Source organism: Lepidochelys olivacea (assembly GCF_965140295.1).
Source record: "Lepidochelys olivacea isolate rLepOli2 genome assembly, chromosome: 2".
Classification (NCBI taxonomy): Eukaryota; Metazoa; Chordata; order Testudines; family Cheloniidae; genus Lepidochelys; species Lepidochelys olivacea.
Genome location: NC_140412.1, coordinates 159,388,925 through 159,415,655, shown reverse-complemented (window position 1 = coordinate 159,415,655; position 26,731 = coordinate 159,388,925). Strand labels below are relative to the sequence as shown.

Genomic DNA, 26,731 nt, shown 5'->3' with positions numbered 1-26,731 from the left:
TTATTATTGTTAATGTCTTGCTTCTTTAGCTGAAGGAAAACTTACTAGCAACAACTAAGGTTACAAGTAAACTATTTTGTATTTTTGATTACATATGAATACGTTTACTTTTTTAAACCAAACTGTTCATTTCAATTAAGGAGGGATGTGTTCTTAAAATTTATGTTGGAAAAATATCTTTATTAAGCATAAATAAGTTTCAGTTTCTGTACAGCAAACATTTGTATACTTCATTCCTGATAAAAGTGGAAAACTATCTGGGCCAGACTGAAAGACAGTCTGTTACAAGACTTGGCAATACAACCTTCAGTAGAGGAGATCTGAGTTTGAGAGTACTCTCACTCTTCTGGCCAATGGGTCCAAAGAAAGGGAGATGGCCGTTTGTCTAGCAAAAAGTGGTTATAGAACAATCTATAGAGCAATAATAGAGAAAGTAGAAATGCCCCGACTCATGACAAGAGAAGCACAGCAGTAGCAATGGTCTTAAAGAAATGTTATTTTAGAATTCCAAGAGGGAGATATGTGAAAGGGTGGAGAAACTTGAGGATCATAACCAACCTCCAGCTTTAGACTAAGCATGTTAAGGGAGGGCCCATGCTCAAATGCTGAATGACACTGATGGAAACAAGGGACAGGTTAAAACTACTACCAAAAACACCACACAAGAGGATAAGCTACTCTATGGTATAAACTTTTATGTCAAAATGGAATACATAAGGTTAAAGATAACCTTTGTATATATTTATTTGTTACAGTTATAATTAAGAGTTACAAATACAATATCAAGTCTCAGAACTGAAGTATTCTTAAAAATGCATCCATTGGTTATTAAATCAGTACAGTAAGTAATAAGGAAGCTATCTTACAGAAGGTAAGCAGCCACATAGCCTTAGTTTGTTTCAGAAAACAGAAATGTAATACAAATCAAATCAAGACAAAGCTCAACTATTAACAGCCACCACTATTTTTCATGTACTACTTCTTCCATAAAACACCGGATACTCAAAACCTAGTAGACTGAATGCATCCACTGAAGGAAATTGTGCCAATTTTACTCCTCTAATAGAAAAGTCAATAGTATATCAACTTTCTTCCAAGAAAGGAAACACCACCAGCCATTCATATTGCATTTTAAGATGTAGTGATATTAAGGTTATACTGAAAAGGCAAGTTTTCCAGGATTTCAAAAACTGTTTTGCTAATTTGATTTGTAAGAAGTAACTTGCCATTTCCAATGTGCTCTAAAAATGCATGTTTATGTAGCAGGGATCTGTGGCAGTCCAAATTCATCCACCAATACACCATCCTATGGAAAAAAAGATATAGTTTAATGAATTATATATCAGTCTTTAAGATTACTTTATAGTAGGAGTTACAAGACCAAATAGGAGCATCAGTATTTTCTGTAGCCAACCTCATTTACTGATTTTATTATAGCCCAAAAAAGTGAAAATTGAACATCAATCAGCTGACATATGCTTACATACAAAAGCCATGTGAAAAAAAGTTGGAAAAGCATGGGAAATGCTGGTTTAGGTTTACTTGAAAAAACATGTAAAAATGCTAAGTACACTATGACAGCCCTTTCAACTAATTACAGTCAGGACCTTATGGGGAAATAGATTTTTACAGCAGAAAGACATTAGGTTGTACAATAAAGTTGGCCCCCCAAAGCATACAAGGGAAATCTATACAAGAGACTATCCTAAGCATCTCCAAACATGCTAAGCACAATTCTGCTCCACCTTTAAGGCTTTCCATTAAGCAACAGCTTTATCAGTTTCATGAGTGACTGATTAAAACAAGTTTTACTGTACATTTATTAAATGAGAGGGAAAAGGCCCACCTTGTTTTTTGCATCAGTAGGGGTGCCTTCTGGAATTGCTGGAGCAGATGCAGCTTCATCTAAATAGGAACTGTCCTCATCAACTAAAAGCTCATCACCTAAGGCATCCAGTTCTGAAATTGAATTACATTACATATGTTATAGCTATACAAGGGCTGAAGGACCGATTGATCATGGTGATGTTAAATTAAGCAAGGGATTTCTTTTGCAAGGAAAAAAACACATGTAAAGTAAGTTACTGGGGGATGTGTTAAGAACAAAACCAGAGCATCTGCCCTGGCAGACGTGCCATAGGGCAGCTGGAGGAACACACAAAAGGGGCCTGTGACATTCTATGCCTTGGGGGAGCACCCTGTAACCCCCATATTCCTCATTTCTATACAATCATGATCTTACATCTAAAGCATGCCTTGTAAGGTATCAGGGGAAAGGTTCTGATCTGCTGAAAGTCATTTCTCTATCCATATATGTATACCATTAATGCATATGAAGTTATGAGAATTCTGTTGTATGGCTGTCACTAAAACATGCTGTAAGTTGGGGAATCAGCCACATATTAGCTCCCCAGAGGCAACAGCAAGGAAAGTAACCACCAGGCGGGGTATCAATCAACCCATCAACAACCATCCTCCCACAAGGGAGCTACAATTCAATGACTCCTGTGCATGAGACCACACTAGGGGAATTCCTCAGCCTTGCCTGGAGACTCAGCAATGCCCCCAGACATGCCCAGACTTGTGTTCTACAAGCACATGGACTGAGGGTATAAAATCAAACACAGGGGGCCCATGCTTGGCCTTTCTCCCTCACCCACCTACACTGCAAGCAAAGAGGACACTCTGAAGACTCCAACTGAGGGGACTGGCTCAGATTTCAAGGGTGAAATCTGTGTACCATGAACTGCAATATCCAGCGGGGTGAGGAAAACCTGTTTAATCTAGTTGTTGCCCAGTATAATAAGGTTGAGAGTTTAGATTGCATGCTTACATTTTATTTTGGTAACTAACTCTGACTTTTTGCCTATCACTTAAAATCTATCTTTTGTAGTCAGTAAATTTGTTTTACTGTTTATCTTTACCAGTGAGTCTGCCTGAAGTGTGTGGTAAATCTGCTCAGGATTTGCAAAGGCTGGTGTGTGTCCACTTTCCATTGTGGAAGTGGTGAACCAATTAATAAATTTGCACTGCCCATCTTGAGCAGTGCAAGACAGTATATTCCTGAGGTACAGTGCTAGGGGGATTTGGCTGATGCCTTTTCCTGTGTGATTCATGAGTGGCTCTGGGAGCATTCATGCAATCTAGCTGGGTGGGAGAGTTCCACATGCGGTTTTCCTGAGTGATAACAGCACCTGGACGGGTTTGCTGCTGGTCACTAGCAAGGCATTGAGAGACACAGCCCAGGCTAAAGAGGGTTAAGGGGGCACAGCGGTCCCACAGTCCCAGGCTGCACCCTTGGGGAATCCCATCCCAGTGGCGCGGCGAGCAGGGTGAAATACACAGCTTGTTGTACTGAGCAAGATTTGCATTTTATACACTGGTGTAAAGATCTTACGTATGGTGGCTAACGACAGTCAGGAGGAAGCTACCGGTTTGTTATTTTCTGTTTGGACGTAGGGACAGAAAAGCAGGAAAATGACTGAAAGCAGTGAAGCAATTGGAAGTTGGAGCTTTTTAAGCTGCAGGTTGCAGAAAAGGAGAGGGAGAATCAGAGATTATTGGAACTGAAAGAACTGGAGATAAAGGAAAAGCGGGAAGAAAGAGAAAGGAAGCGAGAGGAAAAAAAGAGTGGGAGCAAAAACACCAACTGGACCTGCTAGAGAAGCAGAACCAACCAACCCCAGCAATACTCATCACACTACAAATCCACAATTGGGATATTTATGTCCTGCATACAATGAGGCAGATTATATTGCTGAATATCTGACCACATTTGAAAGGCTGCAGGCAGTGCATGAAATCCTTGATGCCAAGAGAGTTCCTACCCTGATTGCAAAATTAACTGGTAAGGCTCTGAATGTATCTAATGAAATGCCTACTGAGGATGCTTTAGACTATTGTAAATTTAAAAACACCGTTTTGCAACGGTTTCAGATTAACCCTGAAACATAGAGAGTTAAATTTAGGACTCTTAGGAGAGATTTTGGTATGAGTAATGGGGAACATGTGAACAAAATGAAAGATGTGATAGGAAAGTGGGTGAGGGGCAAAGGTGTCACCCAGCTTTGAGGGAATGTTTGATCTTGTGGCTCAAGAGCATTTCCTGGACATATACAAGGCTGATGTAAAGCGGTGTCGATGGGACAAAAATGTAAAGTCTGTGGATGAGATGGCATCTCTAGCTGATGCCTTTGAACAGACCCAGGCATCTATTGAAAACAAACCACTGAAAGAGGTGTCTAAAGCTGGTGGAAAGGGAAGATCCCATTTTATCCCCAGCAAGAGGATGGGAGGCTGGGTACTCACCTCCCCAAAACCATTCCTCTAACCCTCATCCCAAATCTCCTGTAAAAACGGAAGAGCCCGAAAGGTGCTATCAGTGCAATTCCACTGATCATCTGAGGAATAAATGCCCTATGCTAAGAGGAAACAGGCAACCAATAGCTCATGTTAGTTCTGCTGTCCTCCATACAGAAACCCCCCAGGCAATCAAAACCTATCATACTGGTTTTGTGAGATTCGCTTCTGCAGAACCAGATATGGAGCATGTTTCGCTTGTCCAAATTAATGGCAAGGAATGCTTAGGGCAAAGGAATACAGGGGCCCAGATCTCTCTGGCTAAGCAGAGTATGGGCCATTATGTTATCTGGCCAAATGGCAGAGATTGTGGGGGTGGGCAAAAGCAGATTCCTCGTACCACTAGCTAAAATCCATGTGGCATGGGAAGGTTTGGAAAGTGTTTTGACTGTGGGGGTAATGGAACAACTTCTAGTCAACCTGCTTCTTGGTAATGATTTTTTCCGTGTAGCTCAAGTGAAAATATTTGCCTGCAGCAGGAGGGAGTTTTATGCTGGGACTCCTGAGGGAAAGGGTAAGGTTTCAGGAACTGCTGAGAGAATGGGAAAGAGTCTCCTTGATTCTTCTGCAGCAGGGGGAAGCCACATGCTTCCAGGTGGGAGGCTGGTTGAGACCAGTTCCTGCACTGCAACTGGAGGCAACACCACATCAGGAAGGGATGGGGGTGTAATACCTGCCAGGGAGAGAACTGTCCAGGTTGTTAGTTGCCAGCAAGTTGCAGCTGAACCAGAGATAGATCCAGCTCTAGGGAGCATAGATAAATGTGTCCCAGAGGACAGCCCAAAGAAGGGGCAGGGAATCTCAGAAACCACTGAGTTGGGTGAGGATTCCCGTGACTCTGTAACACAGGGCAGCCACATGCTTCCAAGTATAGGAGGGGCTGAGATTAGCTCCTGTCCAGCAGAAGGCAATATACCCTCAGGATCGGGGGCAGGAGAGGTATTGTCAATGGCTAAAGAAACTGTCCCAGTTGTCAGCTGGCAGAGTTTGCAGCTGAACGAGGGATAGACCCCTTCCTAGGGAGCACAGAGCAATGTGTCTTAGAGAGGGGCCCAGAGGAGAAAACTGGGGAAGGAATAGTGAGAGTACAGAAATGTCTCCTCACTGATCACTTGGGAGAGGATGCCCAGGACAGAATGACTGAGTCAGCATCTGTGCACCCAGGCTGCACCCCAGGGATCCTGTCACAGGGCCAACTGACAGAATCCCTCCACCAAATACTACTCTGAAAATGAAAACTTATGGGACTTCACAACAAAGAGGACATGGAAACAGCGGCCCAGGATCGACAGGGATGGTGGAGCATTGTTTGTGCACTAAGCAACATCTGACAATGCAGAGGGGATTCATATTCAGAAAGCTGAGGGAGAGGGAATCTGCTCCAATAAAGAAGCAACAACCATCTATATCTGAGCCAACAAATTACTTAACAAGACAATTAGTGATACATAAAAGCACTAGAGAGAAACTAGAATTAACCCCATGGAAAAGATTTTTTCTTCAGTAACCCCAGAATTCTATAAACGTCAGTTATTTAATACATTAACTTGTGCTTTTGCCTGTGCAGCTTCTGAGTTAAAAATAACTGGCTACCACTAATTCCTTGGGGTGGGGTGGGGTGGGGGGGTGGAAGGGCGGGCAAGAAATTGTGCTCTTGCAGAAAACAACAGTACCACTGAATTTCCCTATACTCACTAACCTGCTTCCAAATCATCTTCGTCAATCTCTGGTGTTCCATAACTACGACCCAGTGCATCCTGGATTTCACTGGCTTCTTCCATCATATCCTCCAATTGGTCTTGTATGTCCTGTAGTAGCAACAAAGAAGTTACACTTGTCCCAATTGCAGAGTTACAAGCGGATTCAACTATAACTATACACTGAAATTCAGAAGTGACTCAGGAGCTAATGATGCAGAACAAGCTCCTCTGCTGGGCGATTTTAATTTATAAATCCTGCTTGAAATTGTTATAATAGAATATTGTGTTAACTATGCATTTGGTGTAACCCTCTGGGTTCTCAGCAGTTAAAAAAAATAAAATATAAATGGACTGAAATAGAGGGAGGGGAACTGGCACCAAAATCTCTGAACGTAGCAGGTTCTTTTATACTTCTCCAGAGTGAATTTAAAAGACTTAAACTAGAATCTAGTATTAGCTAGCAGAAGGAAGACATGAGGCACATACTAAAAAGCAAAACCAAACTATATTTTTTTTAAATTTCATACACTGAACTCTAGTGTGGAAGTGCAGCGACCATTTTTTCCTCACTTACATTCATACCAAATGATGAAAGTCTCCTGGCATGCTTAATAGATTCTTTGCGTACTAAAAACAGACAAACTTCCAAGACTGCAAATGAAGCCAGTCAAAATCAATGGCAAAGCCATATTAGATGGCTGGACGTTCTAGAATGGGGTCAGAAGCATCTAGAATGGGCTGAAAGGACATTTAAAGCATGAGAGATCAGAGCAGGAATGTTAGCTGTGAAACTCATGCCACTGATGAAGGGGGGAAGTCGGGATCAGAAGTAGTTGAAAGAGTGAAGTGACAGAACCAACATGGATAGGAAGAATGGGGAAATGTGATTAGATAGGATTTCACAAAACACACCAAAAACCAGTAGATTTGGGAATGGATGTTCCCAGAGAAAATACTACATCTGGTCAGATATTAAAAGCCACACACAAAGTGATCAGCCCAGTGACATTATGGGACAATCCAAAGCATTATTATATTTAATAACAGAGTTGAGAAGATGGAAGTAGTTCCACATTAGGATGATTGTCTCGTTAGAAGACAATGAAGTCTTTTCCACAATTCCAAGTACAGTATTATATATCAAACTCTTGTTTTATCAATATTTTCAGCTCAGACACTTGGGTTTTTAACAATTTATAGACAAGGAAGAAGAGACCCAAAATTGAAAGCCATAGACACATTTATGTTCAGTGCTAAGGATATATCCATATTTGTAACTAACACTTATTAAAGACGCTAATTGGGAGGCCTGGAAAGAATCAACCTCAAGTACAGAAATTTGAGGAAGCCAGAAGCTTATCTGGGTGTTCTAAAGAATGAGGACTAACTTGAGTTGTGCCATGATGAAGTCAATCAATTACAAAAAAAAAAAAAAATACAGATTTTAGTGTAAATCTTACACTAAATGCTTATGCAGATAAGACAACAAGCCTTGCCCCCAAAGGGCTTACAATGTAGACACTGTACCTAAACAAAGAAACGGTGATAGAGTACACCAAAAAGATGATGTAGCAGCCACGTTTAGAATGTGTTTTAACCTTTGCACTTTTATTTTTGGGGCAAAGTCATAGTTATTTAGTAAAAAACTTCTTAGGGAAGGACTAGGCCTTATAGACCTCTTGGAATTATGTTTTCAGAAGGTACCAGGAGGAGAGGTTGGGAACATGGAGAACCGATTTGGAAGGAGGGAAGTGTTAGGGGACTTATTCCTTCACCCACTTACTTCCCTGGTCCTTCTCGCATGAACAGAGAGCAACAATACCCAAAGTCCAAAGGTGCAAACAATTCGATGTTTATTGGGGTGAACTTCCAGCAAGCATGATTCCAGTGTCCTTCCTTAGTGTCCCCCTTCCCAGCTCTGACACCACAGAGCCTTACACCTATGTCCCTGTTCCCATTCCTGCCCCTAGCCAAACATGATTCCAATTTCCCCACCCCCATTCCCACCGCCACCCACTTCCTAACTGACTGCAGACTATATAGTAAAACTTGAGTTCTGCTTAGCTATACCTTAACCAACCAATCCTAACATATCGTAACATGATTATGTAACCAATTATATCTCATCACCTTAATTAGTTTACACCCAGCAAAATTAATTATACAGCAGACAGAAACAATCACAGAACCAGACAGAGATTATACAGACAAACAATAGCAAAGTGGGAACTATAATGACAAAACTATACAGAAGTGAGGATTTCACATCCAGCTATTGGTAAGTGAGTTCTTGCCAGACAGGATGCTATCAAACTAAAAGTTTCCTTTTACATCTTCTAAGCACTCCCCTTTCTCTGGGGGCGATAGGCATTATCACGACAGGACTGTATTCCTAACAGTCCAATAGCACCTTCTTTCAATGTGACTAGTTTGGAATGTGAGGAGGTGACCAGTCGCTTCCCAGCTTATGGCTACCTCTGCTGCTTAGCCAGAGATCTTAGCCTAAGCACAGGGCCTCAGACTGTCACAGTAAGAGAAGGCTCTTATACCGGCAGACAGTGATTTTGATTCTCTTTCTTTCTTTTATACCTCTATAACAAGCCAAGTACCTAAATTCTTAGAATATAGGCCTTTACAGACAGGCCTGAATATCTATATCCTAACAGGAAGTTAACATGGAAGAACATTAGGAAACAAAAGTGGGAGGAGGACATAACCAGAGCAGATCATCATAAAGTTTGGGAGGAAAAAGTGGCTGGAGCAGAGATGTAGTTCCAGCGGGATAACTCAGAGGAATTGAAAGCCAAGTGCTGGGTTGTACAGTCAAAGGAATTAAAAATCCACATGATGAGGATTAGCAGCATATAGAAAATTAGATCAGTTTCATCTTTAACAAAAGCTGTAAAGCTGCCCATTTCTGATGGAAGCAATCAGCTGTGCATTTAGCTCATTTTCACTGTTCTCTCTGGTATAGGCAATGAATGTTTAATTCCAAATAAACTGTGTGCGCATGGTAATAGCCACTATTTAGCATTTTAACAGCATATTTAGATAGCTTAGTAGCAAGCAGTACAAATGCTCACCTCAATGTGATCAATTTTGACTTGCTTATAAGCCTTCTTCATTTCTTTCACCCCCAGTTTCATAGCATCAACCTAGAAAGAGTCAAACAAGATGCTTGTATCTACTGCAGCACTTATAAATAAAGTAAACTTGAAATGAATGAACTGATACCGTTGTCTTTGTGTCCTTAAGTGATTGGATAGTATAATTGGCTTGTTCCATATTAAAAGACTGTTGTGACAGATTATCCCGCTGTTGTTCATACCTGTTAAAGTATTACAGTAATGTTTTAAATACAGCATTTGTATGTCATACAATTTGTAAGTAACCCTAATGAATTTCACAAGATACCTAAAAGAAACAGTACTTTTCAAACTTGGAAACAAAAACAGAAGGCAACCTCTGCTCTTTACTTATTTGTAAATAGTATTCAGTAATAGTCATTTTAATTTTGTTCTAAGGGCCCTTGAACATGACTATGTATTTATGTCTGTTACTTGATAAAGCTATTTCTGAATGCAGAGTTAAACGTTTTCCTTAGATGGCTGCATGCATGTCCATGTTTACACAGTTTTATATACTGTGCTTGGTTGGGATATAAATTGACAAATTTGGGATGAGTGCATTACAGGAACTCCTACTTAACGTTGTAGTTATGTTCCTGAAAAATGCTACTTTCAACGAAACAATGTTAAGCAAATTCAATTTCCCCATAAGAATTAACGTAAATAGGGGGACTTAGCTTCCAGGGACATTTTTTCGCCAGACAAAAGACATTTTATTTTTATACATATATACACACACACACTATAAGTTTTAAATAAACAATTTAATACTGTATACAGCAATGATGATTGTGAAGCTTAGCTGAGGTGGAGGAATCAGAGGGTGGGATATTTCCTAGGGAATGCCTCGCTGGTAAATGATGAACTAGCACTCGGCTGAGCCCTCAAGGGTTAACACATTGTTGTTAATGTAACCTCACGCTCTACAAAACAGCACGAATGGCGGGAGGAGACACAATAGACCTGCAAACATCCCCTGCGGAAACTGAAGATGAACGCATGTTATCCCACTGGAGTGCACCACTCCCCAAAGTGCCGTGGTGTGTGTGAGTGAGAGTGGTGCATTGCCCATTCAAGTATGCTGATCCTACTTTAATTACACTGCCTTTTCAAGTCGATCAGCAAGTTGAGACAGCAGCTGCTGCCAGCAAGCTCCCTCTGTCCTGAGCCCTGTCATGCCCCCCTCCCACCCCGGCTCTGTAGAGATGGGGTACAGGAGTGGGGGAGGGGGACACCCTGACATCAGCACCCCTCTTTCCCTCCACCCCCTGCACAGCAAGCAGGAGGCTCCAGGGAGCAGCTCCAAGGCAGAGGGCAGGAGCAGCTCATGGCAGTGGCGGGAGCTGAGCTGCCCGAAAATTGATAGCCTGCTGGGCGGCTGCTACACAGGGAACTTAGGGGAGCTGCCAGCCCACCCTGGTTCCAAGCCCCCACCAGCTAGCTCCAACGGGCTGCTCTTCTTGCAAGCAGTGGACAAAGCAGGCAGCTGCCAAACAACACGATAAGGGAGCATTGGGCAACTTTAAAGGAGCATGTTCTCTAATAGATCAGCGACATAACAATGTTAACTGGGATGACGTTAAGTGAGGAATTACTGTACTTACTAATGGCACAGCAATATGGGTGAAACATAGTTCACCCATAGTGTGCTCTGATTGGGTCCAACTGGAACGTTAAGAACACCAGCAAGACCCAAGGGGCTATTGATTGTGCATATAAAGAATTTACTGTGATGCTGATTCATGCATGCAAAGTAGAAATGTATATAACATGCAGCAATACCTATATATAAGCAAGACAGAAACTCGAGTGTAACTTCAGTGATTTCCCAGGATTTCCCAGTCATTTTGTTTTAATTCCAGGTGTACAGTACTGCACGTTAGATAATATTATGTGTACATTAAATACCAAACCTATTTATATATTGTTATACAAATAATGCACAGACATGCTAACACTGACATTTTTTAGCTTTGATACTTCAAGATCTAAAACTGGATGTTTATAAACAGCTGGCTGCAATTTCTTCCATGATTTGTTTGCAAGAATATTCACAAGAAATGGCACAGAAATGGAAGAGGAAGTGCAAAGTGTGCCAATCCTCCCCAAACCAAACAGTATTTCACTAAATAAGGACGAAGAGACTTTGAAACTTACATTCGCTTCTGCTTTAATACTCTCAAAGCCTTCTGTTTTACCATATTCTGAAAGAGACATGAGAGCCAGATGTTAGTAAAAACAAAAAGGTAACAATTTAATTGCTCTGGGTTATATTATTACAATATTTAATGCATAATATTAATTTTTTTTACTGTGAGAGGTCCTTTCTTTAAAATTGTGAGAGCTGTTAAACACAGTTAACAGTCACAATGAATACTCAAAGTCAGGATTGAAACAGGCATATCTATATGTTGGTAATAATGAAACCCCATATAACTTCTGTTTAAATAAAGGAAAAACACACTGAAAAAGCAGAACATACTCAAATAAATGGCAAATTTCTCTGAACATTACCTTTCAAAAACATTTCAATGGTCAGTATCAACCAACTAATGCTTTATAAGGTGCTATCAGTATTTCACTACATGCATGAAGAATTTCCATTCAATTTAAAATTCAAAACAAACTAAACTTTGTTAACAGTTGTTTCCTTTAGGTGTTTGCACCGTTTCTCAAGTTCATGGGGTTCCCCCCCCCATCCATTTCTGAAAGATTTGGAACCTCCTCCACACGCAACTGAACCAAGGAGACTGCCTGCAGACTTGACCTCAGAGCTGCAGGAGAAGGAGGAAGAGAAAGCAAGAAAAGGAACTCAGACTCCCTTCTCCCAAGGGAGCCTAAAGGTTTCACAGGGATACCCAGATTGTACTTCTAAGTTCTTGCATTTTCTCCTTGCTTCCTCCCCTCCCCACACCACTGTTCTCCATATTTTGGTTTGCAAGCTCTACCTGAGAGAGCCTTAAAGTAAGCAAACTGGTCCCACTTTCATCTTTACCCCTAACCACTCTGAGATCTCATTTGCATCTCACAGGAAAAAAAAAAATGACAGTTTACATTTAGTCTTTTACTGAGATTTTAATGTTTCCCATTGTAGGTGTTCAATTTAGTGAAATCTGTGACAACTATGAAAAAGAGAGACAGTGATTAGTGCAGAGGAAGACCCAATTTAACAGCGTGACTGGGTGGCCAGAGTGTGCTTGACCAAGCCTACCATCTTGAACAGCTTGATGTAGATATAAAAAGGAGGTAGTAAAAGTATTTGACTTTTTAGCCACATTTTTGAGTTTTACACAGAGTAGCATTATGAAAATGCAACTTTATTTCAAGACTAGCAATGGATATGGCACAGATCTGGGAAACAGCTGAGAATACAAACAAGCTTACAGTAGCCCACTCTCCCCCAAGATTGCAGGAAGCACGTGTAATGATACTTCTAAGAACCTGGAGAACTGGTTATGACATTGCTCCATTATGTGAAAGTGTGAGTCACTTCACCTTCTCACGTGTACACCAAATAGGATTCTTACCTTTGCAGGCCCCTCCCTCATTTTCTTCATCTGATCTTTATACTTCACCAGTTCTGCATCAAGCCTACTAATTTTCTTGTCAATTGACTCAGCTCTGCTATCCACCTTTGGTACAAGGAAGACAGACAAAAAATTCATTGCTAACACTCAAGATTTTTTCCAGGCACTTGTAGTTCTTGAAGTAAAATGTGCTCACATATACAGATTTGCTGTTATACAAACTAGAATTAAAATGTCAAAAGGTTTTTGGAAAGGACAATTAGATGACAAAAGGTGGCAAAGATTCCTCCAAGCAGCATTAATTAAAAAAACTAGACTTTATTGACCATATGTATTCAGAGAAGTGTCTCAAAGAAAACTTACGCTTTTCATTCTGTGAATTACTACTAGAGAGGGGCACAGAATCATACTACATTTTTACTCATTGGTATGACATTAAATTTGCAAATTCAATTTGTATCATAATATCTGAATACAAGTAATCTGTCAACATTTTAATTCTGGTGCATTTATCCTTCTGTTATATACCGTCTCTTTGTTTAGAGAAAAACGGGTCTGCCAGCCTGGAGGAGGACACTGATAATGTACTATTGCCAGAGGCATTTTCTTTGCAGAGCAATTGATATCAGCTCACTCCACACTAGGGACAAAATGCCTGGTTACAGCTGGCACTGAAAGATTTACTTTAAGCTTTCCACTATGCCAGCTGCTTTACTAATAAAAAGAAAATAAATTGTACAATATTTTTAAAATATTGTACATTTATGGAGCCTTGCAACAACTCTTAAAGGGTCCTAAAGCTCTCCACAAACATCCATCTACCCAACCGTCACAAGGGTGGGAGGGCAATTATTATTTGGACAACTAGCGCGCATCATTCTGGATAACAGGATGATTGTAAATAAGACACTGAGGCAGACCCTCCTAGTCTAGATTCTATGGCATACATAATTAATGTACACAGAACAGACAGAACTTCAGTTTCTACAGTGATGATGGAAAGATTCCTCCATGCACTCTGCAATGTAACTCAGTTTATCTGCCTCCAAAGGAATGACCTGGCTGTATTGGGACTTAAACCTCTGAGTCCAGAGTCTTTAAATTCTATGTTTATTATACAAAAAATGACCTCCCTCAATAATTTGCATTCTGTTTATCAGTATATCACAGCATAATTGAACTTGCTAAGGATTGTTCTATTGCGCATTACTTGTAGTCTATGCTGCACTAGGAATTATTTTTATATTGAAAAAGGAGATGGTATTTAAGTCTTGATCAACTCTTAATAAATTTTAATCATGGTCACTAATTGTACCCTTACAGGTTTCAGAGTAGCAGCCGTGTTAGTCTGTATTCGCAAAAAGAAAAGGAGGACTTGTGGCACCTTAGAGACCAACAAATTTATTTGAGCATAAGCTTTCGTGAGCTACAGCTCACTTCATCGGATGCTCACAAAAGCTTATGCTCAAATAAATTTGTTGGTCTCTAAGGTGCCACAAGTACTCCTTTTTTCTGTACCCTTACAGTTTATCATCCACAGACACCTGTTCAGTTGTCATACATTGCTGAGCAACTAGAAAAGAACAAATGTAAACATAAAGAAACGTGAAAAGGACTGAGGCAGCAGCTAAGACTATCCACCAAATGGTGTAAAGAAGAGTGTCCAAAATTGATAATGTAGTATTTAAATATTTATATGCATTAAACTAGGTAATTCTGAGAACCTCACAATGTGTACATTATCTTCATTGCTGTACATTGCTCTCTATAGTGACACTTTGAGGCCACTTAAAAAGCCACTAGATCATCTCCTTCCTTATTATGGAATCTGTTATGTACATACTAAATATTCTGTTATGCAAATGTATTCTCTTCAAGAGTGGAGAAGATTTACTGTTTAAAGAATAATTCTACAGAGTACCACTAAAAATCAGACCAAGCACTTTTAGTTAGTAAAGTAATTGCAAGGAGCATCACTCAGTAGGAAAAGTTATCCCAGACACTGATCATGATCATCTCTTCCATTTGTTTATTTGTCCACTAGCATATGTAATTATCTGATTTGCACACACAGTTGATGCAATTGCATGTTATGCACAGTTGAGTGCCTAAATTCTGTTCTTAATAGGACCATCATTAGGTTGAAAAGGTAACAACCCATTGAGATGAATGGGGCAGTTTGTTTACAAGAATTGTTTCAGACAGTCTGCAGATTCCAGAAGACAGTTGTGAATTAGTTTTATAGTTCACATTTGGAAGGTTTAATTGCCACCATAAGGGCTAAAAGTCTATTTGTTTTTAGACTTTTGCTGTTAAATCACAAATGCTGCATAATTTAAATCTTCCAAGAACTTAGACAAATACCTCAAAGCACCATATTATTTTCCTCATCTTTTAATTATTTAATATATAGTTTAAAGGTATGCTCCCTAAAGCAAAAGTTTGTTGGAAGATTGCATTTCATATATTTTAAGGGCCAAAAGGACCACCAGATCATGTGGTCTGACGGCCTAAATATCTTCCTAAGTGTTCTTGCAAGAATAACATTACAACAGCAGTCAGGTACTCAACTGCATGTTTAACTGCTCTATTAATACTTTTCAACTTTTACATATTCAAAGGACAATTAAACAAGCCCATAACATCTCTGTATGCCTTTACTCTGTTTTGCAGCAAGTTCGTCTGTGGCAGAGATTGTGCTAAAAACAATCCCATCATTCTTCACCAGCCTGAGGATGGTACTCATGTGACCGGGCCAGCCTTTGAACTGCATGGTGTGGGCTTCCCGCTGGGCCCAGTCCATCTTTTCCACAATGTGCACTTTGGGATTGGCAGGCAGTGGGGAGTTATGAGAGAGCAAGAAAAGAAAGGAGGGGGGGTGTGTGACAGCCCTTGGGGGGGGGGGAGGGGTGTCAGGTGCCCTCCCGCTCTCTCCATAGAAGTCTCAGTCTCTCTCTCTCTCTCGTTGGGGGGCGGGGGGGGGGGCTGTGTCTCTCTCTCTCTCGGGTCGCGGTGTGTTTCTCGGGGCGTGGCTCTGCGTATGGGTGTGGCTGGCTCGGGGAAGGGCCGGGCGAGGGGGGGGCGGCCCGCCTGGCCCAGCCCCCACCCACACACTCACCGTCCCGATGCAGTCGGTGAGGTTCGGCGGCGGCACTTTAGGCTTCGATTTCCCGAAGAATCGATTCATCGCGGCGGCCTCAGAACGGGACAGACACAACCCGGAAACGCTCCGTCTCGTCGCCGCCGCCCCTCCTCCCCTCGCTGCCGTTCGCTCTGCGCCGGCGCTAGTGACGCCTCACCCGACAGCCAATCCGGGATGGCAGAGGGCGGGACACGTTTGGAAAAGGGCGGAAGTGACGAAGGAAACCCCCAAGCTCTGCTCTTCCGCCCAGCGGCGTGAGCAGCGCCTGGCCCTGGATGTGGAGGCGGGGCTAAAAGGAGCAGCTGGGAACAGAGGCACCAATCAGAGGGCCCGCTGCAGCCCGCGCCCCGCGCCTCTAGGGGGCGCCGCTCTTCAGCCCCTGGCAGCGAAATCCTCCTTCGCGGAGGGCCGGGGCCTCCGAGTTCAGCCTCCACGGACCCCACGGCAGCGCCCCGAGGCCCTGGGGCTACTGGCAGTCCCCGCTCCGGGCGAGGGGGCTGCGAGCGCGGCTGGGCCCCTGCCACAGCCTGAGGGGCGGGGGGGGGGAGGGCGCTTCTCCGGTCCAGAAGGCTGCTCGCGCTCTAGGATCGTGCGGGAGGCTCCAGGCATTAAAGATGACGCTTTAATTTAAAAAGAAAAGGAGGACTTGTGGCCCCTTAGAGACTAACCCATTTATTTGAGCATGAGCTTTCGTGAGCTACAGCTCACTTCATCGGATGCATCCTGTGGAAAGTGTAGAAGATCTTTTTATACACACAAAGCTTGAAAAAATACCTCCCCCCACCCCACTCCTCTGCTGGTGGGAGGAGGTATTGTTTCATGGTCTCTGTGTATATAATGTCTTCTGCAGTTTCCCCAGTGTGCATCTGATGAAGTGAGCTGTAGCTCACGAAAGCTCATGCTCAAATAAATGGGTTAGTCTCTAAGGTGCCACAAGTACTCCTTTTCTTTTTGCGAATACAGACTAACAGGGCTGTTACTCTGAAACTTATCTAAAGTGATCACTTGCCTTACAATGTGTATGATAATCAAGTTGGGCCATTTCCAGCACAAATCCAGGTTTTCTCCTCCCCCCCCCCCCCCACAAACCCACTCTCCTGCTGGTAATAGTTTATCTAAAGTGACCACTCGCCTTACAATGTGTATGATAATCAAGGTGGGCCATTTCCAGCACAAATCCAGGGTTTAACAAGAATGTCTAAGGGGGGGGTTGGAAAAAACAAGGGGAAATAGGTTACCTTGCATAATGACTTAGCCACTCCCAGTCTCTATTCAAGCCTAAGTTAATTGTATCCAATTTGCAAATGAATTCCAATTCAACAGTTTCTCTCTGGAGTCTGGATTTGAAGTTTTTTTGTTGTAATATAACAACTTTCATGTCTGTTAAGCGCGTGACCAGAGAGATTGAAGTGTTCTCTGACTGGTTTATAAATGTTATAATTCTTGACATCTGATTTGTGTCCATTTATTCTTTTACATAGAGACTGTCCAGTTTGGCCAATGTACATGGCAGAGGGGCATTGCTGGCACATGATGGCATATATCACATTGGTGGATGTGCAAGTGAACAAGCCTCTGATAGTTGCTATATTACAACAAAAAAACTTCAAATCCAGACTCCAGCGAGAAACTGTCAGACTGTCCTGTGATGAAACTTCCGGGACTATGGCTAAGCAAAATGGGCCACCCCTTCCCTTCTGCCAAACCTGCCCGCTCCAGGGAAGTGCTAAGGGTTCAAAAGTGACAGCTGGCAGGAAGCATGATAAAAGGTTGATGGAGTATTACTCACTCTGCTGACTTTGATCAGTAGAGCAAAGAACCTCACCCTAGTACGGGTAATGCTAATAACAGACTTTGGTTTGTCACTATGAAAGACAAACCAAAACAATAAAGTGCCCAAAATTATGACAGTAGGAGGCTAATTCATTACCTGAAGAAGAGCTCTGTGTAGCTTGAAAGTTTGTCTCTCTTCCAAACAGAAGTTAGTCCAATAAAAGATATTACCTCAACCACCTTGTCTTTAATTCATTAGAGTGAAAAAGGTAAGACAACTATCCCCAAATACAGCCAGTGACCAGAGCGGGAAACTGGGTTAACGCAAAGCTCAGTCTAAACCAGAGGTGGGCAAACTATGGCCCCCGGGGACTGTCCTGCCCAGCCCCTGAGCTCCCAGCCAGGGAGGCTAGTCCCCAGCCACTCCCCTACTGTCCCCCTCCCCTGCAGCTACACCGCTGTGTGGGCAGCGCAGCTTGTGCCCCCCCGCCCAGGCTTCCCAATAAGCCTGTCCTGCTGCTCTGAGCAGCATGGTAAGGAGGCAGTTGGATAGGGTGGAGGATTGGGGGCAGCTGGATAGGGGGTGGGGTCCCAGGGGGACAGTTAGGGATGGGGGTCCTGGGAAGGGGCAGTCAGGGGACAAGGAGTGTGTGTGTCGGGGGTGGTTGGTGATCCCGGGGGGATTGTCAGGGAGCAGGGGTGTGGTTAGGGATCAGAGAAGTCAGGGGACAGGGAGGGTTGGATAGGGGGTGGGGTTCGGGGGGGTGGTTGGGGGTCTTAGGAGGGTGCAGTCAGGGGACAAGGAGCAGCGGGGATTGGATGGGTCAGGAGTTCTGAGGGGGTCAGTCAGGGGCTGGGAAGTGGGTGGATAGGGGGCAAGTGCCAATTTCCTTACCTTGTTAAGTCTTTTTTCTAAACTTTCCTTTTATTTTTAACAATACTGTACTGTATTTGCTTTTTTCTCTCTCTCTGCTGCTGCCTGATTACATACTTCCACTTCCAAATGAGGTGTGTAGTTGACCAGTAAGTTTGTAACTCTGAGGTTCTACTATACCAGATTTGGTTATGGAATGCAGATCACACTAGTGATCTGCTCCTGCTGATGAAGACCAGGTGTACATGCTGATATTATCAGATCTATCAACTGCCTTCAGTACTGTTGGTCACCAGTTGCTGAATCACCTGTAGACAATAGCAAGATTTGCCAGGGCTACTTTTTTGTGGCTCAATTCCTTCTTTGCCATGCATTCTCAAACAGAGGCAGTGGGCAATTATTTCTCCTGAGAGTGCTATAGAATCATAGATTCCAAAGCCAGAATGGACCATTGTGATCATCTAGTCTAGGGGTGGGCAAACCTTTTGGCCTGAGGGCCACATCGGGGAATAGAAATTGTATGGCAGGCCATGAATGCTCACGAAATTGGGGTTGGGGTGCGGGAAGGGGTGCAGGTTCCAGCTGGGGGTATGAGCTCCGGGGTGGGGCTTGGGAAGAGAGATTTGGGGTGCAAGAGGGTGCTTCAGGCTGGGATCAAGGGGTTTGGAAAGCAGGAGGGGGATCAAGGCTGGGGCAGGGGGTTGGTAGGGGAGAGGCTCAGGGGTGCAGGCTTCGAGTAGTGCTTACTTCAAGTGGCTCACGGCAGTAATGGCATGTCCCTTCTCTAGCTCCTACGCAGAGGTGCAGCCAGGCAGCTCTGCACGCTGCCCCATCTGCAGGCACCACCCCTGCAGCTCCCATTGGAGTGCTTAGGAGGAGCGGGGCCATGCCACGGTTCATGCCACGGCTTCTAGGAGCCGCATGGTGCGGCCCCCAACCCAGCGACCTGGCTGGCTGGAGCGGGGGAAGACCCAGACCCTGCTCCCCAACAGGAGCTTGCGGGCTGGCTTAAAACGGCTTGTGAGCTGGATGCGGCCCATGGGCCATAGTTTGCCCACCTCTGATCTAGTCTGATCTCCTGTGTAACAGAGGCCACAGAACTTCCCCACCATATGCAGTTCCGCAATGTCCCATCTTGTTCAATGTGCCTTATGTCTTCATTTCAACTAATTCAACGAGGTCTGTTAGCTAGCCCTCAGCCAAGCATTGGGTAAGATATTAGGCTCCAGCTGACAAAAATATCTACCTCTTTAGCTGAGGGTGTATGTCTGCCATTTGTTGTTTTGGCACACAATTGAAGGGTGTGGTGAGATATCTTGGTGTTACTAGATCAGGCTACTGCAACTTTCACTATTTAATAAAGGCTGCGAACAAAAGAGTCTGAAATTTAAGGTCCTTTAGGATACACAAGAAAGTTTTTATATATTTAATTTTTGAGAAATTAGTCAGGTAAAACATTGGAAGGCAAATTTAAAGTTGAGTTTCTTGGCATTGACAATGCAGGTGCTTGGTTTACAAATATTAAAATTACATTCTTCAAAATATGAATACATTTTCAAGGACATCTAGTAAATTACTCATTCATGTTTATTCTTGAACAAAGTTTCCTTTTGGTTTAAAGCAGGCAGTCCAGTACTAGAGGGCTCCAATACTTTAAATTAGCTAATCAAATGATCTATAAAGGAAGTAATTTACATTATTTCTTTATGTTTTGTTTTAATAATAAAAGATGCATTGCCTTTTATTACAGAGTGTTAATTTTATAGATATTGCTCTGGTAGCACCATCCTTTCAAGAATGCAATTATTTTTGAGGACATGCACCTAAACTACATAAATAATAATGAGGTATCTCTGGCAATGAGATGCAGTTGGATGAATCAATCTTTTTAGAATATTTATTATATTTGTATATATTTATTATATTAGAACAATTTTCTAATATAACCTTATGCCCCATATAGAAAAAGCACTTTAATTGTGATGTAAGTGGCCATGAAAAACAAAGTGAGCTGCAAAATATTTTGTTTTATACAATTTAATTTTTTCCTCTTAAGTACACTTGTTAAAATTACTGAGGACCTAGCATATCTTTAGGCTTCACCCATTGATCAAATTGTTCTGATGTAAGGAATCCAAGCTTAATAGCTGCTTCTTTTAGTGTTGTCCCTTCTTTGTGTGCTGTTTTGGCAATCTTGGCTGCCTTGTCATATCCTATCATTAAAACAAAAGAAACATCAGATTAATCATGAGTTTGGCCACTATGTGTTCAGAACACCTGTTAAAGACGACAACTTGGTCTATTAGAAACTACTGCTACTATATTTTGTTTAATTTGAAGTCACGAGGGTATATGAAAGGATACATTGGACCAATTTTTCCTCAAATGTTGGCTTAAAGCAGTATATAAAAAAAATCCACAAAATTAAAAGATATTCTGGTCATTAACCATTTAGGTAAATTTGATGTGACGAAATTAAATTAGGCTTGTTGCCACTCAGTTCAATGACTTTCCTTAAACATTTCATGATCATCTATTGCCAACTTTCTTGCTAGGAAATTTTAACATCTAGAGACCAGTATTTTCAAAAAAGCATATAGGTATGGCTATTGCGAACAGGGCATTTCTTGTCCGCTGACTGTGCTCAGTGGTAGTCTGTCTACTCTTTGGGACGTTATACAGAGTAAATTCATTTCCACATGCAATGAAAGAACTAGTTAATTGGAACACACAAGAATGCAGTTAATGATTGGGTTTTCTGTGTCTTTTTTATAAAGAGCTTCTATGAACAAACATTTAAAAATATAAAATATAAGTATAGCAGAATAGTCATGCAAGGGATGTATTACTCTTGGTAATCCAACTTTTAACAGACAAATTTTGCTACCTAGTGCCTTGAACAGCTCTGTAGTTGATCTATATTAAAAATAATATTCAGTGATAAGCACAACTCTTAGGTAGGAAGACTTATAATTTCACCACTGAATCCCATTAAGTTTAACACCAAATAAACCAAACTGAATAAAACTAATGCTGTGATATATAAATGGGGGGATAGCTCCCTTTGATGGACACCCAGCCAGCCAGTTAGCTAACAGCCAGCCAGTTATCTGTAAAATGCCTCTTTGTAGCTGTTCTTTACTTGCTTTACCTGTAATGGGTTAAAAAGTCCCCCAGGTTTAAAAAAAAATGGGCACCTGACCAAAAGAACCAAAGGAAATGTAGAACTTTTTAAAATTGGGAAAGAAACTTCCCCTTTGTCTGTTTTTTCTGGGCTGGAGGGACAGAGCAGCCATGCTATAAGCAGCTTAAGACAGGTAGGATAATAAATCATCAGATCATGCCTAGAACTACTTATCTGAACTCCAAATGTGTAAGTAGATCAGAATGTTTAGCTAGATGCGATTAGGGTTATTTCTTTTATTTCTTATTGGCTTGTGAACTCCTCTGTGCTAACCCCAGATGCTTTTGTTTGCTTGTAACCTTTAAGCTGAAAGCTTAAGCTTTTAAGCTATTAAGCTAACCCCAAGAAAGCTATTTTGGGTGCTTGATTTTTTGGAATTGCTCTTTTAAAATCTAGCAAAAGCCTAAGTTCCAAATGTATTTTCTTTCTTTTTGTTTTAATAAAATTTACCTTCTTTAAGAACAGGATTGGATTTTTGGTGTCCTAATTGGTTTGTGTATGTTGTTTGATTAGCTGGGGCTGTGAGTGTGTGTGCGCGTGAGAGAGAGAGGGGCTTAAGGGTACCCCCACAGGGCGGAATTCCCAAGTGCTCCTTCCTGAGTTCGAAGGGTTTTTGGGGTATTTTTTGCATTTGGGTGGTGGCAGCGTTTACCAAGCCAAGGTCAGAGAAAAGCTGTAAGCCTGGGAGTTTAATACAAGCCTGGAGTGGCAAGTATTAATTTTTTTAAATCCTCGTGGGCCCCACTTCTACACTTGGAGTGACAGAGTTGGGATTCAGCCTTGACAAATGCACTGCCCTCAAAGAAAGTAATGATAGGAAATTAAAGAAATAGATACAAAAGGAACAATATAATAGGTGACTGATGTCAGGAATATAATTTTTCAAGTTTTACTAAAAAAACCGAAAAAGACAGTTACATGCCGATACTGTAACTGTTGTTCTTAGAGACATGGGTGCAGACATGCATTACACTCTGGTGTGCATGCGCTAAGCGCACCAAAGTCAGAAATTTGCCTAGCAGTAGCCATAGTGTCAGCATTTGTGTTTCCAGAGCCTGAGCCCCTCCCCACGCTATTTAATGGTGGCACTACCCCAACTCCCCTCGGATCCCTTGCACAGAATGCCAAGAATTGAGACTCCAATATAGAGGGACCAAAGGTGGGTCATGGGATACACATTTGCACACACATCTAAGAACAACAGTTACAATACCAGTAAGTAACAGTCTTTGCTTCTTTGAGTAGCAGATGTGTATTCCTCTCAGGTGACTCAATCAGTACCAAAAAGAGGTGGGGCTTGGAGTCTATTTAAAGAGCGACTGCAATACTGCCTTCCCAAAATTTGTATCGGATCAGGATGCAGACATAAAAGTATAAAGCTTGGTAAAAGTATGTACCAAAGACCAAGTAGCAGCCCTGAAAGCGTCCAATATAAAAATATCACTGTGAAAAGTGACTGAAACTGCTTGAGCAGTTTGTCAAATGGGCTCTTAACTCAGACTCCACCTCCACAGCGGTTATCTCAAACTGCAGTGATACAGGATGTTAACCAACTGGAAATTATCTGTGTGGAGACTGCTTGATCACTCTTGTGATCCACAAAGGAAATAAAAAGACAAGGTGGTGAACAAAATGGTTTTGTTCTTCCTATGTGAAATGCCAAGCATCACCTCAAATCTAAGGAGTGAAGATGCTGTTCATCAGCATTTGAATGAGGTTTGGGGGAAAAGATATAGGTAAGTAAATTGTCTAGTTAAGATGAAATAGTGGCACCACCTTAGAGAGACATTTATGATGAGATCTCAAGGCAACCGTGTCCTTGAAAAACTGGATATACTGAAAGCCCACCATTAGAGCCTACAGCTTAGTAACTCTTCCCACAGAAGTTAATGCCATAAGAAATGCTGTCTTTTGGCATAGGCGAGAGAGAACAAGTTGCCACATCCCAAGAGTTTCAAGGGGGCCACTGGCATTGTTAATAACAATAAGGCATTGTTGGCTAGTAGGTACTAGGCCAGTAACCCCTACCCCTACTGCGGTAACAGCATTGATCTTCGGTACTGATGGTGATGGGAGGACAGTCTTCAGGATTGCTGAGAATAGTGCTTGGACAGCAAAGAAGAGGAAGATGTCCTCGATCTCGACGAGCCTCCAGTAGTCATCCAGTGATAGTGGAGAAGCCACCCCCCAAAGAAGCAGGCAAGCAACAAGCCTCATCCAAAAACCAGTAAGGAGATGGTATCAGTACTGAGGATGAATGAGAAGTTGGTGCCTTCAGTACTGAAAGAGGCATTGCAGTTCCACATGGTCCCAGAGAAAAACAGTCCTTGAGCAGAAGTCAGTACCAACCCTAAAGATAAAAGTCTGCAGCAAAGATATAGTCAGTGCCAAAGACAGCATCTGCAACGATGGGTTCCTCAGTACCAAACAGGATGTTGACTGCAAGACTGATTGTCAGGTAGAACTAGACTGACCAGATAGCAAGTGTCAAAAATCGGGTCAGGAGGTGGGGGGGTAATAGGTGCCTATGTGAGAAAAAGACCCAAAAATCAGGACTGTCCCTATAAAATCAGGACATCTGGTCACCCTAGGTGGAACAGAATACAGTGCCAAGGAACGAGAATCTGCAACCCAACCAGATGATGCCGAGGGCACAGCAAAAGCAGCAGTCGCCCCTGCTGGCAAATGCTCCTGAATTATTAGGGCATCAGGAATGGAAAGGCAGAGCAGGTCTGACGCTGCCTGGTAGACCAATGGCATAGACAGAGGCAGTGCTGATGCAGGATGTTGTTGATACCTAACTCAGATTCACAAGGCCAGTACCCGAGCCAATGGTACAATGTCTAACGGATCCTGGGGAAGTACCAGGGAGCAGTTAGGTGGCCCAGCTCCATCTTGCATACAATGCTAGTCAGTAGTCCTCTTAAAAAGACAAGGCGGCCTCTCACCAAGTCCTGGATAGCCTTGGTTCATCTTGTGAGACCTCTTTCTTGGAGGACAAAAGAAAGGAGAACAATCCCACTTCCCATTAGGGAAAGCACCAGACCCCAAGCTGGGAGCTACATCCCAAGCCAGCTCTGAGGGAGAGTGCAGGTCCAGGCAATCTGCAGAGGTCCCCAGTGCTGAAGCAGGCCTCACGGCCTGCTCTAAGAGGTGCTGCTTCAGACACAAGTCCTTCACCATGTGAATTTTCTTTTTAAAAAACATGGAGCACCTCTTTCATCTGACCTTCTCTTGTGCACAAACACACACCACGGGTGGGGTCACTTGGGGATAGACATCCCACATGATGGACAATGTTTAAACCTCACTGAGGGCATCACCCAGGGTAAATATCAATCAATCTTAATCTACTAATACAACTAAACCTAGGGGTACTACTAAACTACACTGGAACCTCGCTAGAATGCACATCTATATAGCACGAATTTGCATATAACGCAGTCGCAGCCATGGATCCCATATTTAATTACTTTAATTGGAATTCATTTTAACGCGGTCCCTGCTATAACGCAGTCCCCGCGTTAATACGGTACTGCACATGGATCCCAAATCTCGCGTTCTAGTGAGGGTCCGGTGTACATACAATAAAACTCTAGAAAACAGAAACAACCACACCAAACGCTCTGATTGTAGCTGCGGGCAGTAAAGGGACAAAGGGGGATCAGGGTGGCAGGACCCTTAAATAGCCTGGGGAGCAGCTAAAGGCCAGAGGCATGAGCGCAGCACTGCCTACAGGCAAAGTTCTCCAGCTCTCATGCACTTGGCATGTGCACACTTGAGTGGAATACACATCTGTAACCACTCAAAGAACTGCTCTTTATCTACTTCCGATTAAGTAAAGGTTGTGGTAGTTATTAATATTTATACAATAATATTAGTTCATAAAATTGTGAAGAGGATAACAGGTATAGTTTATATGGCCGGGGAAGACAAGCTGTAGAAATGGACTTAGATAAGCTTGAAGATCCCTTTCCTCCATCTTCTCCAGCATCCTCGCAGACAAGAAATCCCACCCATATCTTAGCCTGTAAGAGTGTTTCTCTATCTTTGGTGCTGACATTGCCAGCAGCCTGATGAAGCATGCTAGCCAGCTTCTACATCTGTACACCTCAGCAGTATTTACATTCACCTTCATCAATAGTGCTTGTCGCAAAAGCTTCTGGGATATATATGCTGTTCAGTGTGTACAGTGTGATTAAACTAGATAGAAGAGGCATTATTGTGTGGATGGATGGGGCAAACAGGTAGGCAGGATCTAGTGCAAGATAAAGCACAACCTCACTAATGTAGACTCAAATGCAAGACACTGAGTACTACTGAATTTTATGAGTGAACAAAAAACAATAAAAAAGGATAATACATCACAAGGTGTATTTCATTTATTTCATATTTTGTACTTGTTTTATTTATAATACTGTTATCTGTACAAAATGAGAGTATGGCTAGAAGAGAGTGACCTAGGCACCCTACTCATGAGTAAGGCTACGATTATGTCACGTAATCTGTGACTTCCATTGACCTCCGTGATATTTTCTGCCCTGGGGCTGGAGCTCCCAGCTAGCCCTGCCCTCGCACCTCCCAGCCCCCAACCTGGTGGGGTGACTGCACAGCTATGCAGCTGCAGTGGGCACGTGGACCCTGCTCAGCTACTCAGCCTTGGTGGGCGGCTGGGGGACCCTGCAGCTACCAGCTTCCCAGGGCGGGGGGAACCCGCAGCAGCCCAGCCCCGGGGCAGGGGGACCCCAGAGCTCCCATACACTGCAGCAGTGGGGAACCCAGGAGCCCCAACAGCAGTGGGTGCTGAACCCACCTACCCCTTTTGTCAGGGATATTTTTAGTGAAAGTCAGGGACAGGTCACGGGCTGCCATGAATTTTTGTTTATTTCCTGTGATCTGTCCCTGACTTTTACTAAAAATATCCATGACAAAAAACTTAGCCTTACTCATGAGTCTGGGATATACAGGTTCCCCTACCAACACAGGGCCTTGATTGTGTAATTGTCTGCGCTAGTTTTCTAACACATCACAACGTGATGGAATT

General features: G+C 42.7%; 2 protein-coding genes across 2 annotated transcripts in view; both read right to left on the bottom strand.

The window, feature by feature from the left end:
- Positions 1-872: 872 nt before the first annotated feature.
- Positions 873-15,993, bottom strand: CHMP5 (charged multivesicular body protein 5). The gene is made up of 8 exons (XM_084620528.1): positions 15,833-15,993; positions 12,715-12,819; positions 11,345-11,391; positions 9,294-9,387; positions 9,143-9,214; positions 6,059-6,167; positions 1,847-1,959; positions 873-1,306 (listed from the first exon to the last, which is right to left on the bottom strand). Exons 1-8 carry the CDS (start codon positions 15,899-15,901, stop codon positions 1,256-1,258), a joined length of 660 nt encoding a protein of 219 aa, XP_084476654.1. The 5' UTR covers positions 15,902-15,993; the 3' UTR covers positions 873-1,255.
- Positions 15,994-20,524: 4,531 nt separating this feature from the next.
- FH (fumarate hydratase) overlaps positions 20,525-26,731 on the bottom strand; it is a 45,591-nt gene continuing 39,384 nt past the window's right edge. The window contains exon 10 of the mRNA XM_084621804.1: positions 20,525-20,716. Within this exon, the coding sequence (XP_084477930.1) occupies positions 20,574-20,716 (143 nt within the window). The 3' untranslated portion in view covers positions 20,525-20,573. The remainder of the gene's footprint in view (positions 20,717-26,731) is intronic.

Bases quoted from the DNA above. Each gene is read 5' to 3' on its own strand.
- CHMP5 (XM_084620528.1), bottom strand. From the start codon at position 15,901: ATGAATCGATTCTTCGGGAAATCGAAGCCTAAAGTGCCGCCGCCGAAC. The intron at 9,215-9,293 runs GTATCAGTTCAT...GACTCTTTCTAG, and splicing joins TTAAGGACACAAAGACAACG to GTTGATGCTATGAAACTGGG. The intron at 6,168-9,142 runs GTGAGCATTTGT...TTGCTACTACAG, and splicing joins TCAAAATTGATCACATTGAG to GACATACAAGACCAATTGGA.